We start from the raw sequence: 16,358 nt of genomic DNA, 5'->3' as shown, positions 1-16,358 counted from the left end.
TTGGGAAAAAAATTAAATGTAGAAAGGAATTTATCTATCTTGCTGTGATTCTGTAGCCAAACCTTAAAAAATATGTATCAAGAGTGAAAAACTTTAGGGTAGGGATAGAGAAATGTGTAATGAAGTAATAAACTCTGAGATTATTGGTAATGAAGCTTTAGTAAACTTTACTCGTAATTGTTTCTCCAAAATTGACTTTATGTGTCTTTTTTATTCTCTGGAATAAATGAGCATCTCATGAAGGAACTGTTATGAACTTAATGCATAATTATAAAATTGCCCAGTGGGGGTTAGGTGTGATGTATGTATCATTTCCCTGTCAGACTGAGATTAATGATATTTAAGTCATGCCAGAACAGCATTAAGAAATTCTTTTTAAAAATTTACTAGCAAATGTTTTTTCCTTTAGAATGAGGACCTAATTTGCTTCAAAGATATCAAACCAGCAGCAACTCATCATTATCTTGTGGTGCCAAAGAAGCATATTGGAAACTGCAGAACTCTAAGGAAAGATCAAGTAGAACTGGGTAAGATGATGGCAGTATTCTTCATGTTTATATCATCTTCAGTTGGTATCAGTGATGGCAGTGAAGATTAAAAAGAAAAGTACTGTAAAAAAGGAGCACTATGACTTTTTGAAATTTTCACTATAAAGAATTTTAAATTCATTTAAAAATAGTACAATACTGATGTATTCATTATGCAGCTTCCACATTTAGGAACTCGTGGACAATTTAAAAAAATATATTAACCTTTTCCCACAGTGATTTTGAAGCATATACTAGACATCATGCTATTTAACATTTAAACTGTCCAAAAGATATATTTTTATGTCTTTTTTTTTTTTTTTTTTTTTTTTTTTGAGACAGAATCTTGTTCAGTCGCCTAGGTTGGAGTGCAGTGGTGCGATCTCGGCTCACTGCAGCCTCGTCTCCTAGGTTCAAGTAATTCTCCTGCCTCAGCTTTCCAAGTAGCTGGGATTACAGGCATGCGCCACAATGCCTGGCTAATTTTTGTATTTTTAGTAGAGACGAGGTTTCACCATGTTGGCCAGGCTGGTCTTGAACTCCTGACCTCAGGTGATCCACCACCTAGGCCTCCCAAAGTGCTGGGATTACAGGTTTGAGCCACCATGCCTGGCCTATTTTTATGACTTTTTAAATGATGGACTTTCTTGACTCTGAAATGAAAGGTGCTATGAAAAATTATAAACAAACAAGTTATGATATGACAAATGAGCTCATATTGCCTTATGGTGACATCATGTTGATACCTGCCTTATAGTCTCCTGTGAATATAAATTAGCACCAAAATTTAATTATGAGTTTTTAGTGATGAACTTCTAGCTTCTGAAAAGGAGATTCTGAATCTTGTCTATTGAGGATGATTACTCATTTTCCTACTCATGCCTTCTGTGACTTGTCACCTATCATTTTCTAAGACATTTCTAAGCTCACTTCAAAGCTGCCTTTAAAAAAGATAATTTCAACTTTTATTTTAGATTTGGGGGTACATGAGCAGGTTTATTACATGGATATATTGTGTGGTGCTGCGGTTTGGGATACAAATGATCTGTCACCCAGGTAGTGAGCATAGTACCCAACAGTTAAGTTTTCACCTCTTGCCCCCATTTTTCTCTCCCACTTTTAGTAGTCCCCAGTGTCTACTGTTGCCATCTTTTTGTCCACGAGTACCCAGTGTTTAACCTCTCCTTATAAGTGGGAACACGGAGTGTTTGGTTTTCTGTTCCTGTGTAATTCACTTAGGATAATGGCCACCAGCTGCATCCATGCTGCTGAAAAGATTACTTCATTCTTTTTTATAGCTGCACAGTATTACATGGCATATATGTACCACATTTTCTTTATCTAGCCTACTGCTGATGGGCACCTAGGTTGATTCCATGCCTTTGCTACTGTGAATAGTGCTGTGACTCACATACAAGTGCATATGTCTTTTTGGTAGAATAATTTGTTTTCTTTTGGATATATACCCAGTAATGGGATTGCTGGGTCAAATGGTAGTTCTATTTTATTTTTTTTGAGGAATCTCCAAACTGCTTTCCACAGTGGCTGAACTAATTTACATTCTCATCAGCAGTGTGTAAGTGTTATGTTTTCTCCTCCGCCTCACCAGCATCTGTTATTTTTTTACTTTTTAAAAATAGCCATTCTGATTGGTGTTGAAATAGTATCTTATTGTGGGTTTGATTTGCATTTCCTGATGATTAGTGATATGGAGCATTTTTTCATATATTTGTTGTCCTCTTGTATGTCTTCTTTTGAGAAGTGTCTGTTTATGTCTTTTGCCCATTATTTCATGGTGTTTTTTGGTTGTTTAATTGTTTAATAACTATTTACAGATTTGGGATATTGCACCTTTGTCACATGCATAGTTTGCAAATACTTTTTCCCATTATGTAGGTTATCTGTTTACTCTGTTGATAGTTTCTTTTGCTGTGAAGAAGCTCTTCAATTTGGTCCCACTTGTCAATTTGTGTTTTTATTGCAGTTGCTCTTGAGGACTTAGTCATAAATTATTTCCCAAGGCTGATGTCCAGAATGGTGTTTCCTGGGGTTTCTTCTAGGATTCTTATAGTTTGAGGTCCTAGATTTAAATCTTTAATCCATCTTGTGTTAATTGTATATGGTGAAAGGCAGGGGTCCAGTTTTATTCTTCTCCATATAGATAACCAGCTATCCCAACACCATTTAACTGAATATGGCGTATTTTCCCATTGCTTATTTTTGTCAACTTTGTTGAAGATCAGATGGCTGTAGGTGTGTGGCTTTATTTCTGGGTTCTCTCTTATGTTCTGTTGGTCTATGTGTCTGTTTTTGTACCACTCTCATGCTGTTTTGGTTACATAGACTTATAGTATAGCTTGAAGTTGGGTAGCCGGGCGCGGTGGCTCAAGCCTGTAATCCCAGCACTTTGGGAGGCAGAGACAGGTGGATCACGAGGTCAGGAGATCGAGACCATCCTGGCTAACACAGTGAAACCCCGTCTCTACTAAAAAATACAAAAAACTAGCCGGGCGAGGTGGTGGGCGCCTGTAGTCCCAGCTACTCGGGAGGCTGAGGCAGGAGAATGGCCTGAACCCGGGAGGCGGAGTTTGCAGTGAGCTGAGATCCGGCCACTGCACTCCAGCGAGGGGGACAGAGTGAGACTCCGTCTCAAAAAAAAAAAAAAAAAAAAAAAAAAGAAGTTGGGTAATGTGATGGCTCAAGCATTGTTCTTTTTGCTTAGGATTGTCTTGGCTACTTGGGTTTTTTAGTTCCACATGAATTGTAGAATAGTTTTCCCTAATTGTGTGAAAAATGATGTTGGTAGTGTTGAATCCGTAGATTGCTTTGGGCAGTATGGCCTTTTTTAACAATACTGATTCTTGCAGTCCACGAGCATAGAATGTTTTTTCATTTGTTTGTATCATCTATGATTTCTTTCAGTAGCATTTTGTAGTTCTCCTTGTGCAGATCTTTCACCTCCTTGACTAGCTATATTCCTAGGTATTTTTTGTGTGTGTGTGTGGCTATTGTAAATGGGATTGTGTTCTTGATTTGAGACTCTCGGTTTGAATGTTATTTGTATTTGGAAATACTACTGATTTTTGCACATTGAATTTGTATCCCAAAACTTTACTAAAGTCATTTATCAGTTCCAAGAGCCTATTGGTGGAGTCTTCAGGGTTTTCTAGGTATAGACGCAGATTGTTGGTGAGGAGAGATAGTTTGACTCCTTTTCCTATTTGGATGCCTTTTATTTCTTTCTCTTGCCTGATTGCTCTGGCTAGGACTTCTGAAATCTGGAAAGGCTTTGTCATGAGGTTCTGGGATTAGTTTGATCAATATTTTAAGGTAGCCTACATGATAGATCAGTTGGGCTAGATTTTTTTTTTTTTTTTTTTTTTTTTTTTTGAGACGGAGTCTGGCTCTGTTGCCCAGGCTGGAGTGCAGTGGCCGGATCTCAGCTCACTGCAAGCCCCGCCTCCCGGGTTCACGCCATTCTCCTGCCTCAGCCTCCCGAGTAGCTGGGAGTACAGGCGCCCGCCACCTCGCCCGGCTAATTTTTTTTGTATTTTAGTAGAGACGGGGTTTCACTGTGTCAGCCAGGATGGTCTCGATCTCCTGACCTCGTGATCCGCCTGTCTCGGCCTCCCAAAGTGCTGGGATTACAGGCTTGAGCCACCGCGCCCGGCCGGGCTAGATTTTTAAAAGGTAAGAAACCACTTTGATGGAAAACCTTGATGTGTAGTTCATTAATATTTAGGCTAGTGAATTAACTAACAATTTTTCAACTGTTGATTCTGAATACAGCAAAGTTCCTTAGTCATTTGAAGTTCTATCAGTACATTTGAGAACATATATGATTTATAACTATAGGGCAGCATTTGAACTTATAACAATTAGGTCCAATTTAGATTTACCTGATTGAAAGTTTTAATTTTCATCTTTCTTATTAAAAGTTTTAATTTTCATTCTTGTAGTTATTTCTTAGATTTCACACTTTAGCTTTTTAGGAATTTTTCAATTTATATTCAGCAGAAGTGGACAATAGAGGCTGTTATAACTAGTTTTTATAACTGTTACAAATCAAATGTCACTAATTTTGAAGCAGCTGGTAGGTATTTGGGATTCCATTACATTTTCCTCTTTGCTTTTGTGTTATATTTGAATATTTCCATACTAAAAGTTGTTGCAAATTAATAATTTTTATATAATTGATAAAGTTGAGGAAATAATAAGTATATGGAAGAGTTCAAGAACACTATCAAGGAATATGACTATAATTGACATTCATAGAACTCCACTTAATATAGTGTACGTTTTTTAAAAAGCATATGTTCACCAAAGTTGACCATATTCCAAGCAATAAAATACAGCTCAATACATATCAAATGATTGAAATCTTATAAATATGTACCATTACTGGGTATATCCCCAAAGGATTATAAATCATGCTGCTATAAAGACACATGCACACGTATGTTTAATCCGGCACTATTCACAATAGCAAAGACTTGGAATCAACCCAAATGTCCATCAATGACAGACTGGATCAAGAAAGTGTGGCATATATACACCATGGAATACTATGCAGCCATAAAAAAGGATGAGTTCATGTCGTTTGTAGGGACATGGATGCAGCTGGAAACCATCATTCTCAGCAAACTATCACAAGGACAGAAAACCAAACACTGCATGTTCTCACTCATAGGTGGGAATTGAACAGTGAGAACACTTGGACACAGGAAGGGGAACATCACATACCAGGGCCTGTTGTGGGGTGGGGGGAGAGGGGAGGGATAGCATTAGGAGATATACCTAATGTAAATGACGAGTTAATGGGTGCAGCACACCAACATGGCACTTGTATACATATGTAACAAACCTGCACATTGTGCACATGTACCCTAGAACATAAAGTACAATAAAAAAAAAATGTTATCTAACGGCAATAGAGTTAAATTAGAAAAAGAACAAATTCCAAAAAAAGACATACTCTGGTTTGAAGTAATTTGGAGCTTTTTTTGGACTCTATGGTACTAGCTGGCCTAGTCTTGGAAGACTGGCAGTCTCCCAGCTCACACCTGACTTAGAGAAGTAAACATTAACAATAATTTTGTAAGTCTCAATATATCAGCTATCCTCTATAGATGTTTTTACTTCTTTGTCTTTCAAGGATTACACCATTTAGAAACTATGGAGACCTAATATTTGGCATTGTGCTTTGAAGATCCCAGGTTACCAAAATTTTTCTGGTGGAGGGGTTTATTCCCACCTGAAGGCCATAAAACACCAAGAGAAGAAAGATGATAAAGGAGATGGAATTTGGAAGCCAGAGTCGTTATACAAAGTTTTGGCTAGTCAAGGATAGGCTGACTGCAAGGGATACCATATCCTTAATTTGGGCTCAAAGACAAATTCAAAATTTTCTTGTCTTATTAAATTAAACAATTTCTGTTTAATTACTTGGTCTTCCTGATGAGAATGAGTCCTCATATGATCAGATGTCCTAAATAGCCTGCTGTCCTAAAGTCTACCTATCTATGAGATTTTGTGATAGTGATGTTGCACTGGGGCTCAATTTGAAACTTTATTTCAGTTGTTGATAAGCAAACTTCTCAGTGACTTAAAGCTACTGAATGTCTTTATTTTTTATTTTATTTATTTATTTTTGAGACAGGGTCTCACTCTGTTACTTAGACCTGAGTGCAGTGGCGCAATCATAGCTCACTGCAGCCTCGACCTCCTGGGCTCAAGAAATCCTTCAGCCTCCACCTCTTGAGTAGCTAGGACTATAGGTGTGCACCATCATGCCTGGCTACCTTTTTTTTTTTTTTTTTTTTTTTTTTTTTTTTTTTTTTGAGACAGAGTCTTGCTCTGTCTCCAGGCTGGAGTGTGGTGGCATAATCTTGGCTCATTGCAATCTCTGCCTCCCAGGTTCAAGCAATTCTCTTGCCTTAGCCTCCCGAGTAGCTTGGGCTACAGGTGTGCACCACCATGCCCGGCTCATTTTTTGTATTTTAGTTGAGTCAGGGTTTCACTGTATTGGCCAGGATGGTCTCGATCTCCTGACCTTGTGATCCGCCTGCTTTGGCCTCCCAAAGTGCTGGGATTACAGGCGTGAACCACTGCGCCTGGCCACCCAGCTACTTTTTAAAAAATGTTTTTTAGAGACAAGGTCTTGCCTTTTTGCCCAGGCTGGTCTCAAACTCTTAGGCTCAAGAGATCCTCCTGCCTCAGTCTCCCAAAGTGTTGGGATTACAGGGGTGAGCCACTGTGCCTGGCCTGAATGTGTCTTTAAATGTGGGTAAACTTTTAAACATTTAAACATTTGATAGGACAAGAGTGAAGGTCAATGGCAATTTGTGAACTTAATGTCTCCTCTAGTGTAATGTTGTGTCTTTTCTGTTTTACAGTTGAGAACATGGTAACTGTTGGAAAAACCATTCTTGAAAGAAATAATTTCACTGACTTCACGAATGTGAGGTGTGTATACGTCCAGATCGAAACCAATATTATACATTATTGACTTTTTTCAAAATATTATTTCTCTATGGAAAATGGAAACAGAGGTGGAAGTTTGTGGTTTAAATGTAGTTTTCCTAAAAGTGAGAATATAGTTCATTGGTAGTATAAATGTAATAAAACTTCCTCTTGTGTCTCAATATCTTCTAATAATTTCCACTTGTAGTTTTGACAGACAAGTCTATATGAGCAGTGGGTAGGTAAAATAGTTACTAGTCTGCTTTTTAAAAAAATTTTTTGAGACAGGATCTCACTCTGTTGCCCAGACTAGAGTGCAGTGGTGTGAGCATGGCTCATTGCAACCTCGACTTCCCAGACTACAGTATCCTTCTACCTAAGCCTCCAGAGTAGTTAGGACCACAGGTGAGTACTACCACACCCGGCTACTTTTAAAATTTTTTATATAGAGACAGGGTCTCCTTATGTTGCCAGGCTTGTCTCAAACTCCTGGGCTCAAGTGATCCTCCTGCCTCAGCCTCACAAAGTTCTGGGGTGACAGGTGTGAGTCTCCACACCCAGCAAGTCTGCTTTTCTTTGTTCCATATGTGCATTCCTATAAAATTGTGTGCAAGTTGAATTTTCTTAGGAAAATTTTATATGATTTAAAAAGCACATGATTATAATTCTAATGTGAATTTAACTTGAATTTGTCTGCTGAACTCTGGCGTAAGCACATGATGTTCAATTTTTCAACTTTTTTTTTTGAGACAGAGTCTTGCACTATCCCCCAGGCTGGAGTGCAGTGGTGCGATCTCGGCTCACTGCAACCTCTGCCTCTCAGGTTTAAGTGATTCTCTTGCCTCAGCCTTCCATGTAGCTGGGATTATAGGCGCATGCCACCACGCCTGGTTAATTTTTGCATTTTTTTTTATAGTAGAGACAGGGTTTTGCTATGTTGGCCAGGCTGGTCTCGAACTCCTGACGTCAAGTGATCCGCCCTCCTCACCCTCTCAAAGTGCTGGGATTACAGGCATGAGCCACTGTACTGGGACTTTTCAAATGTTTTAATTTATCTAAGTAATGTTTTTCTTTTTAAAAGATTTCTGATTTTGCTTCTGTGACCCAAGCAGGTATAATGGAGATTACTTCTAACACTTTCAACCTAGAATTCAGAATAGACTTGAATTCCAATGCCATCCATGCTACTTGTGGTGTACGCTACTTATAATGTCTGTGTTAGTTTAGACATGCCATTTAGCCTCTCCAAGATAATACCTGCTCTGCCTGCTGGTAGGTGCAAATGAGATTCTCTGTGTGAAAAATCCTCCAAAAACTGTTAAGCATTACCAAGTGTGATAATGATAAGGAACAGATGGTGTTTGAGACCCTTTGGCCAGAAGCCACACATTTCCTTCACAGTCATAGGATGCTTATTAGAAGAATGAACATTGGACAAAGATTCGAGAGCCCTGAGTCTCAACTCCAGCTCCACGACTGTCTAATTTTGTGACCTTGGGAATATTTTACACTTTCTGGATCATGGCTTCGCCATCTTTAAGATGAAAAGATTGAGTGAAACTTTGACTTGCTTCAAGCTTCTAGATTACTTGATTCTACATTATATGACTGTTTGGCAGAAAGAAAACCTAGTCTCCTCTTCTAGGTAGTGGTGGAAATTTCAAAGTATGTACTGCATATCTGACTCCACATTGCTAGTCCCAGAGGATCACTGCTGCAGTATAGCACTTCTCCTATGCCTCCTTTCCACACTTCCACTCACTGATACCTTGAACAGGCAAATATTTCTGGGCTTTGATTATTGTTACAGGTGTGTCTTGCTCTGCTGAGCATAGGTGGACTTGCAAAACTTTTTGTAAGCTTATTTTTAAGAGTTTAAATCATATTTAAAAAACTTTATAACCATTTAAAGGAATTCTCGTGTATCTTTTAGAAAGCACATAATTATCATTATCATCTAACTTATTTTAAGTATTTTAAGTATTAACCAAGAAACCTGGGTGATGATGAAAGTTTTTTATGATGACATAATTAATCTCACTACTGAAATATTGTTGGTTTGGTAGGAAATGTCTGAGTACTTTATTAAAGGAAAAACTGTGCCATCTACTGGCTATGTATTGAATAAATGAACACAACTACTTGATTGTCCAGTGATGTTTTAAAAAATTCATTGCAAGGGCGTATTTTAAGTGAATGAAAGCTTAAGATGATAAAGACTGAAGTGATATGACATTATGCCAACTCAGAATTCATAAAGATTATACTAAGGCATAATATGCTGTTAAGGCCTTCCTTGATGATGAGCTTATGTTACTACAAACTTCAACATGAAAAGAAGAGGAAGTGTGTGAATCCTCAGAAGTGCATACAAAGAAACAATGAGATTTGTGACAGTCTATTTACCTTAGGAACTTGTTTTAGATCTCGTTAAAATTTATGTGTTTCCACCTGAAAAATGACTTTAAACTATTTTAAAACTGGTTTGTCAATCATCTCTTTCCTTTCTATTTTAGGATGGGTTTTCATATGCCACCATTCTGTTCCATTTCCCACTTGCACCTTCATGTTCTGGCACCAGTGGATCAGCTTGGCTTCTTATCCAAGTTGGTTTACAGAGTCAATTCCTATTGGTTTATCACAGTGAGTATTCTTGTTATGTCAGCAGCATACAAAAATATTTAAAATATCCTTTTCGTTGTAGTTTTTTCTTCTCAACAGTAGGTACTTACAGCTCTCATAGGCTTGATTACCTGTTTTAACATACTGCTTGCACATATCCAAAATAATATTTTTAATTTGGGGGAGTTTCAAGATCATCAGTCTGTAGGAAGAGAAGCTATGGCTAAGTCTTCCCCATTGCAAGTAGCAGATACGATGTAGAAGAACCATGGTATTCAGGGTTCTGACTTTGGAGTCAGATCTGGATTCAAATTCTGACTGCAGTGCTTGCTTGAGGGTTCATGTAAAAGTTACTTACATTTTTTAAGGCTCAAGGTCTTTATCTGTTACCTGCATATAGGTAATAGTGCCTACACCTAGGGTTGATAAGAGAGTTGATAAGATAACTTATGTGTAAGACACTTAAAATAGTACCTTGCAAATAGTAAGTAGTCAGGAAATGTTACCTGCTACCTCTATTGTATCATCAACATTGTAGAAATTTGGTTTTTGTGTTTTTTGATAGTTCAAACTCCTTAGAAAAGAGTTTTAGTAGTAACATCACTTACCAGATCTTCGGCCGAAGATCTGTTTTGTTTTGTTTTGTTTTGTTTTTTGAGACAGAGTCTCACTCTGTCACCAGGCTGGAGTGCAGTGGTGCAATCTTGGCTCACTGCAACCTCCACCTCGCGGGTTCAAGCGATTCTCTTGCCTCAGCCTCCCAAGTAGCTGGGACTACAGGCGTGTGCCACCATGCCCAGCTAATTTTTGTATTTTTATTAGAGGTGGGGTTTCACCATGTTGGCCAGGCTGGTCTCTATCTTCTGACCTCGTGATCCACCCGCCTCGGTGTCCCAAAGTGCTGGGATTACAGGTGTGAGCCACTGCGCCCAACCCAAAGTTTTAAGTCTAAAAAATTACAGCATTCTGCTTTGCCAAAGCAAAAGTGGAGTAGAATTCAGCTGTTCATACACCTGTGGTCTGTTTATATACCTTAGTTATTAAGTGGCTCTGGGGTCCCTCTAAGGCCAATTGACCACTAATTTACCAGGGTGTTATTTTATGTGTCCATGATGATAAAGTGATCTATAGTTGCCATATCTGAATAATCATCCAATAGTATTTATTTATCATTAGTTTTTGAATGGTATTATTCTAGTCATAGTACAGAAAAATTTTAAAAGTGTCTGATTTCTAGAAACTTCGTATTTCAAACATATTATCCCTGTTTTCAACTTGTTGCCCAGATGATTTCATTTAAATAATATAAAAATACAAAAATTAGCTGGGTATGGTGGTGCATGCCTGTACCACCTACAGTCTCAGCAACTTGGGAGGCTAAGATAGGAGGATCGCTTGGGTCCAGAATGTTGAGGCTATAGTGAGTGATCATGCCACTGCACTCCAGCCTGGGTGATGGAGTGAGACCTTGTCTCAAAAAATAATAAAAAATTAAATAATATGTATGTGTGTATATATATATGTATGTATATATGTGTATGTATTTGAAATTTTAAAAAGTGGAATATTCTGCTGGACAGCTGGGTTTTTTTTTTTTTTTTAAACAAAGTTTGTGTAATAGAAAAGGTTTTTTTTCCCCCTATTTGTATTTCTAATTTTCTATAAGAGCTATACCTTTATAATAAAAGATGAATGAAAATACATTTTTGTAATGTTTTGACTGTATTTTCTTACAGGAAAGACTTTTTTACTTGGAAAACATCAATGTATAAAATTATAAGATATGTTGTTGGTTCATCCTGAGAATCTGAACTCTTCTTAAATCTGACTTTGTTAGACTATCTTATGAGACTTTGAAAAAAATCAAGATAAAGATATTGAAGTTAATTTCAAAATCTTATATAATGATCCAGATTATATAGTGTGATTGAGAAAAACACTGAAATGATGTAACTCACAGACTTTAGTTTACCTTTTTTAAAAAATAGACTTTATGTTTTAGAGCTGATTTAAGTTCATAGCAAAATTGAGTAGAAACTACAGAGAGTTCCCATGCACCCCCTACCCCTCCACATGTACAGTTTCCTCACTATCACATCCTACACCACAGTGGTAAATTTGTTACAATCGATGAACCCCATTGATAAATTGTTATCACCACAGTCCATAGTTTACTTTTGAGTTGACTCTTGGTTTTACATTCTGCAGGTTTTGATAAATGTATAAGGACATGTATCCACCATTGTAGCATCATACCTAATAGTTTCACTGCTCTAAAAATCCTCCATATGCCGCCTATTCATCCCTCCTTCCCCTTTAACTCCTGGCAACCACTGATCTTTTTATTGTCTCCATAGTTTTGCTTTTTCCAGAATGTCATATGGTTGGAATCCTACAGTGTGTAGCCTTTTCAGGTTGGCTTCTTTCACTTAGTAATATGCATTTCAGGTCTTACTTTACTTTTTAAAACTTTAGTGTTATATTTATTTTCCTTTTCTTCTTGAAACTTATTAATGAATTTGCAATGTAGGCAACAATCTGCCTATTTATATACAATGTAGAATAATTGTATATAGATATTATATTATACTGAGAGTTTTTTTGTAAGATATTTTTAGGAACAGAATATGTAGTACTCAATTCTTCTAATGTGGCATATTATAATAGGGATACCAGTAGAATTATTTGATAGAGACTATGATATCTAGAATTAAAAAGTATTTTTTTAAATTACAGGCTGATCACTTGATTGAAAAACTAAGAACATGAAAATGTCAAGAGTGGAAGATTTTTCTAATCTTGGTTCAGCATGAAGTGATGTTTAGGTCCCTTTTAAGTCTAATTGCAATTTTAAGATTTGTTGGGTTTTATGAGAGGCTGTTACTTAGTAACCTTAAATCTTTTCTGAATGTCTGTTTCCTGAGATCTTTGATACAGTTATATCAATATTTTGTTACTGATTTGTTTCAATGGTTACTTGTATAAGGATTTTATATATATGATATTATAGATAAAATCCTATTTAAGACAAATTCTGTTAATCAAGAAGGGCTCTGTATTTTTTTAAATTAAAATATTTTCACTTCTCAGTAAGTAGTCAATTACTGTAGTGATTTATTTATGTGAAGAATAAACTACTATAGAAAGTACTTTATTGGAACCTTTATTACTGTGAAGGAGAAAAAGAACTTAGCTATTTCTTGACAGTTCTATAGTTTTACACATAAATTTTCAAAATAAAAAATACCATACTACACAATGATCTCTGATCTTGCTGAGGGAAGGAATGATATATATCAGTTTTCCTCAAATTTCAGATGGCAGTTTTCACTTTTTGAAGCCTTGCATCTTTTTAATAAATCTATCCTGAAAGCTACATAATGTATATAATTTCTATCAGTGAATTTACAATAACTATCAAATTGGCTATTAGAATTCAGTGTAATGGAATTTTGCCTCTAATAACATAAAGGGGGAAGAAACGTAAAGTGGTTCTCTTAATAAAACAGGCAGAAAATGTTGCTTTATGGCATGTTTTTGTATCAAAGAGAAATTAGAGGTTAAACTTTGCTTTTATAATGAAAAAGGCCTGATTTGAAAGTAGAGATAGGCTTAGATGAGAAAAATTGATAACACAATATTAATACTATTGATATATCATTTCATGAGGCATATTTTGTTAGAAATTGTGTTTTTGGTGCTAACCTACAAGCACAGTAGTGAATATGAATGAAGAGTAGGTGCTGCAAGTTAATCCTACATTGTGCCAATGTATAATAGTACCATGTATATGGATATGAATAAATGAACATGAGGATTAACATATTGTTGAAAATAGACTGAGGTACTAGTTTTCTTTCTTTTTTAGAGGGGACATGATATTAAACATAGTTTTAAGTAACAAATTACTTATTAAAAGTTATAACATGTGGAATCAATACTGTTTGTTCATTAATTTATTCATTCAGCAAACATTTGTTGAACATTTAATGTGTACCCGATATTGCCAGGATTAGGAAATAAAGAAATAAAAGACATTCAGCCTGCAATTGCTAGAAGAGGCCAGAAGAGGCTGTGAAGGGATAAACACTTCTGAGAGTGGGTGGTAGTAGAACTGAGTATTCAAGACTGAATGTTAGGCAGGTAGACAGTGACTGGTTAGGCTGAGAAACCCATAAGTACTTTCCTTGAGTTCTGCTTCCACTATTACTTACTTTACAATGGATGTTAATGTTCAGATTTCATCTTATTTACTAAAGGTGGAGAAAGGATGTGGAAGTAGGGGTTATGGGCTCTCAAAAGTAGATTTATAGAGATTTTTTTTTTTAATCACTGTTTTGTGATATAGTTCACTGAGCACTTACATAGATTAACAGTTACAAGTTTCCATAAATCAGTTAGACTTGACAAGCTTCAGGGAAAGAATTTTCAACAACTGCAATCTTTGATTGTTTTACTATGGGAACTTGCAGGGATATAATTGACAACATTATAATAATAATAGGTAAAATATTTAAGGAATTCTCAAATGCTTTATGGACCTCTTAAAAAATGTGGTTAGCCAATTGATTCAACTTTTATGGGTTTATATGCTCTCATATAAACCAATTTGTTAAAAATCCTTGGAAACACATTTTTAGTAGAGGTTCTCATTTACTTACAAAGATTAATAATCAAATTACTACAATTAATATCCATTTAGCTTTTTCAGTAGTCTAAATATTTGGAAACTCCCTAGCCATCTATAACACTAGTTCAAAACAAGGCTAATTCATAACCTGTATTAAAAATGTTTGAAGTGGTATCAAGAGCATTGTTTATGCATGTTGTGATACTATTTGTGGAATTGTATAATGAGCTATTTCAAACTGCTAGAAGAAAATGAAATAAAAGTGGAAAAATACCGTCAAATTTTACCTGTCTGGACTTTTTAAGTAGTACTAAAAACAGAAATTCAAATGAAAGATGTTTTATAAATTGGCTGATCAGTGTATGAAAGGTATACTGTAGTGATGTAAACACACCTCTTTCATATAAAGAATCCAAGGTTAAGGGCACAGCCTTTATTATTGTAACACTTATAACTTACATACTTCTAGATTTTGCTATGAAAAAGTCATTTATAAAAGCTGGTGCCCACAACTTTCATTAATTTTTTAGTATGTACTAGGTACAAATACTCCAGTCACTAAAATGAAACTAATACTTGTTGATTCATCTATTTATGAATCAGCTCTTATCCTTGCAATATAAATACAAACAACAGATCTGACTCAGCTGAAATCAACTTAGCCAAGTTATCATCATCTCTTATCTAGATTGCAGGAGTAGCTTCCTCACTATCTCCCTACTTTTGTCCTTTCCCACCCTATCGTCTCCTCTCAACCCATTTACACATTCAACAAACAGAACATGTATGCTTGAGTGTTCTGTGAGACCCACAGATCCTAAACAGTGCCCTCAGATACACACAAAAAGTTTTGGCACGGGGTTGTCCCCTTGAAAGGCCCTGAAACAGAAACCAGTTTTCTTTTCAGTGCCCGGTGTCTCTGCTTTTGCTGATACTCATTTTCTCTTTCCTTGAATGTTGCTAGAAACTCTTGACTGGATTTCATGCCTCCAGATGCTCCCTTTCTAACACAGCCTCATCAGAGTTCTTCCTAAATTACTGACTAAATTACTAAATTGATCATGCAATTTTCTTATGAAAATCTCACCATTTACCCTGAAGATAATGTATGAGCCTTTTCAGCTTTGTTTCCTACACTTATACCAAAGTGCTAGTCATTTTTACTACTACAACTAAACTGGGCACACCTTTGAAAATCTGTACCCATTAAAGTCCAAGTTCAAATGTTTCCTAATCCATGAAGTCTTCACTGAAACTTCTCATCCCTAATCTCGGCAATACTGTTTCTTCAGCTTCATTTCATGGTATTTTGTTTATCTTCCTAGAATAGACCTTATACAATCTAGCCAAGATGTAGTAGGATATTTCTTGCTACTGGATTTTGAGCTGTTTTGTGGCTGGGGGATTTTTTTTTTTAGATTTGTCTTTGCATTCCCATTGCCTTAGTCTAGTGACTGACTCATATTCCTGGTAAGTAAATCTGTTTTAATCTCTTGAGTTCCTTAAAATGTTTCCATAATAAACCAAAATCTGATTGAAGACCCTAATTTCAGGCAACTTTCAATCCAAAAATCAAGGGTATAACCTAGATGTTAGCTGGACCTTCCTGGCATTATGTCCTTCAGGTCAGTATCCATGATCAATATATAACTCAGTTGTGAAATGTCTTGAGTTTCCAGAGAATTCAACCACACTAGGTAGTTCAAGAATTTAATAGTCAAACTTTTAACAGGGCTATATAGCTCCAGCCATCTTCCTTATTGTCTTCCTTTACTTCACTCCTTGCTTTTGGAACACATTTCTTTTACTTTCTCATTAGACATGTTTTAACTTTCTCTGAAGCCCTAGTTCTACCCAACATACCTAACCCATAGGAAATCACCTAACTTAAGTAGGATTATTCTAGATATTTTCTCAGCTAAAGAGATTCTCTCAAGATTAGTTATTGGCCGGGCATGGTGGCTCACGCCTGTAATCTCAGCACTTTGGGACGCTGAGGTAGGTGGATCATGAGGTCAAGAGATCAAGACCATCCTGGCCAATATGGTGAAACCCTGTCTCTACTAAAAATACAAAAAATTAGCCGGGCATGGTGGTGGCCACCTGTAGTTCCAGCT

At 36.4% G+C, this 16,358-nt stretch overlaps 1 protein-coding gene across 1 annotated transcript in view; it reads left to right on the top strand.

Moving 5' to 3' along the window:
• The window catches only part of HINT3 (histidine triad nucleotide binding protein 3), a 124,863-nt gene extending 110,341 nt beyond the window's left edge, over nt 1–14,522 (top strand). Inside the window, exons 3-6 of the mRNA XM_050788732.1 lie at nt 410–527; nt 6,923–6,992; nt 9,506–9,632; nt 12,348–14,522. Coding sequence (XP_050644689.1) covers nt 410–527; nt 6,923–6,992; nt 9,506–9,632; nt 12,348–12,380 — 348 coding nt within the window. The 3' untranslated portion in view covers nt 12,381–14,522. The remainder of the gene's footprint in view (nt 1–409; nt 528–6,922; nt 6,993–9,505; nt 9,633–12,347) is intronic.
• Nucleotides 14,523–16,358: the final 1,836 nt, after the last annotated feature.

The sequence above is a fragment of the Macaca thibetana genome, chromosome 4, assembly GCF_024542745.1.
Source record: "Macaca thibetana thibetana isolate TM-01 chromosome 4, ASM2454274v1, whole genome shotgun sequence".
Classification (NCBI taxonomy): Eukaryota; Metazoa; Chordata; class Mammalia; order Primates; family Cercopithecidae; genus Macaca; species Macaca thibetana.
The sequence above is the reverse complement of the archived record's forward strand: the minus strand, read 5'-3'. Positions and strand labels throughout refer to the sequence as shown.